This window comes from Cyprinodon variegatus, unplaced genomic scaffold (genome assembly GCF_000732505.1).
Source record: "Cyprinodon variegatus isolate N-32 unplaced genomic scaffold, C_variegatus-1.0 Scaffold1994, whole genome shotgun sequence".
NCBI classification, from domain to species: Eukaryota; Metazoa; Chordata; class Actinopteri; order Cyprinodontiformes; family Cyprinodontidae; genus Cyprinodon; species Cyprinodon variegatus.
The window spans coordinates 20,754-22,617 of NW_015152447.1; the positions used below are offsets into that span (position 1 = coordinate 20,754).

General features: G+C 48.7%; 1 protein-coding gene across 1 annotated transcript in view; it reads left to right on the plus strand.

The window, feature by feature from the left end:
- Positions 1 to 1,308, plus strand: part of LOC107104990 (serine/threonine-protein kinase A-Raf-like) — a 13,481-nt gene extending 12,173 nt beyond the window's left edge. The window contains exons 10-13 of the mRNA XM_015405106.1: positions 25 to 201; positions 334 to 380; positions 617 to 735; positions 1,150 to 1,308. Coding sequence (XP_015260592.1) covers positions 25 to 201; positions 334 to 380; positions 617 to 735; positions 1,150 to 1,293 — 487 coding nt within the window. The 3' untranslated portion in view covers positions 1,294 to 1,308. The remainder of the gene's footprint in view (positions 1 to 24; positions 202 to 333; positions 381 to 616; positions 736 to 1,149) is intronic.
- The last annotated feature ends 556 nt before the right edge of the window (positions 1,309 to 1,864 follow it).

Here is a 1,864-nt window from a genome sequence, read left to right on the forward strand (position 1 = left end):
AATGTTTCTTGTTGTGCTCTGCAGGAAAACTCGCCACGTCAACATCCTGCTGTTCATGGGCTTCATGACTAAACCCAACTTCGCCATCATCACCCAGTGGTGTGAAGGTAGCAGCTTGTACCGCCATCTGCATGTCTCAGAAACCAAGTTTGACACGGTGCGTCGCATTGATGTGGCCAGACAGACGGCGCAGGGCATGGAGTAAGTCCTCATTACCCGTCTGTGTGAAACATCAGGGTTTCTTCTGCTGCATAGACCCGTTTAGGATATTATTGACATGTGGCTGAATTACCAAGCTGCACAGAAGGACTGAATTTTCTTTCTCTTCCACAGCTACCTTCATGCAAAGAACATCATTCACCGAGACCTAAAATCCAACAGTATCCTTGTTTCTCTCATTATTAGCAGATAATGTTTGTGTTTCATCAGTAGAGCCATTGATGATCAGCAGGATGGTCGTTTCTCCTCCAGTCTGTTCCTCTGGCATAAACTGGTCTAAATATGTAGAATCTGTTCTTGCTGGCTGGGCTAGCATTAGCATTGACCTATCTTCTTCTGGGGTGGGTTAGATGACCCACCTGCAGCTGCCGTTCTTTTTTCTCAGCTCCTCTCTCAGATATTTTCCTCCATGAGGGCTGGACTGTAAAGATCGGAGACTTCGGCTTGGCCACAGTCAAGTACCGATGGAGTGGCTCGCAGCAGGTGGAGCAGCCCAGCGGCTCCATTCTCTGGATGGTAGGTTGTTCATCCCACCAAAGCAACCTTTCTTTAGAATCCAGTAGCGACTGAATGCCTCTGCTTCAGAAGAGGGTGAAACCCACTAACCTTGTTAAAAGCTCCACTCTTATAGCCTTAGATTTCACTGCAGTCCAAAGCGATAACTTCTTCTGAGCTTTCATATCTGTCCCTGTGTCCATCAGAACATCCGCTAAATCAGCAGTCCTCCAGGTAACCTGGGTAAAGATGGCGGCCTTGTCTCTGCTGTCTCGTTTCCTCTCTTCCTTCCCTGATGGCCTGAATCTCCTTCTTTGCTCTTTCTGGTGCAGTTTTTCATTTTTCCACAGAGCTGAAGGTCAACCTGACCAAGATGGTTGCTGTTTTCCCTCTTTGTTGACAGTTATTCAGATTATTTGTCCTTCCTGTCTTCAGGCCCCTGAGGTCATCCGGATGCAGGACAGTAACCCCTACACCTTCCAGTCTGATGTGTACGGCTACGGAGTGGTTCTGTTTGAGCTGATGTCAGGAACACTTCCTTATTCCAACATCAACAACAGAGACCAGGTTTGGTGCTAATCTTTCATTAATGCACGATGATCAGTTGTAGATGATAAATAACCAATAGCAGCAGGTCTTCAGGTTGACTCCCGGTGGGTCAAATAGCAGATCAGTGGGGATTCTGACCTGCTTTCTGTACATCTATCCTGGTTCTGTGCCAGAGATAATTTCTCTAGTGAAATCAGGCATCGCTCGTTTAATCTTGAAGCATCGGAGGTTCTTTGCACCACCTGAGGAGGTCCGATGAACCGAGGCTCTGACCCCCTTCGTTTGGTGACCTTGAGCCACCTCCCGATGAGGGATGGCTGACATGGTCCTCCATGCCGAGTTGAATCCAGCGGCTGCGTCCTCCAAAGGCCAGATTCATCGGGCAATGATGTCACAGCACAGCGCCGAGGCCTGTTCTGATTGGAAGACTCCTCGTTATGCAGCCAATCCTCCTTTTTGCCCGTTTTGAAGGACCGGTCCACTGTACCCTCCATAGCCTTGGGTATCCCATGATTCATTGCCAGTCTAAGCAACCTGGCTGCTCTGGGAAATGGCGCCGAACAGTGGCGAAAATTGGAAGTGGGGTTTAGTGCGCGTATGT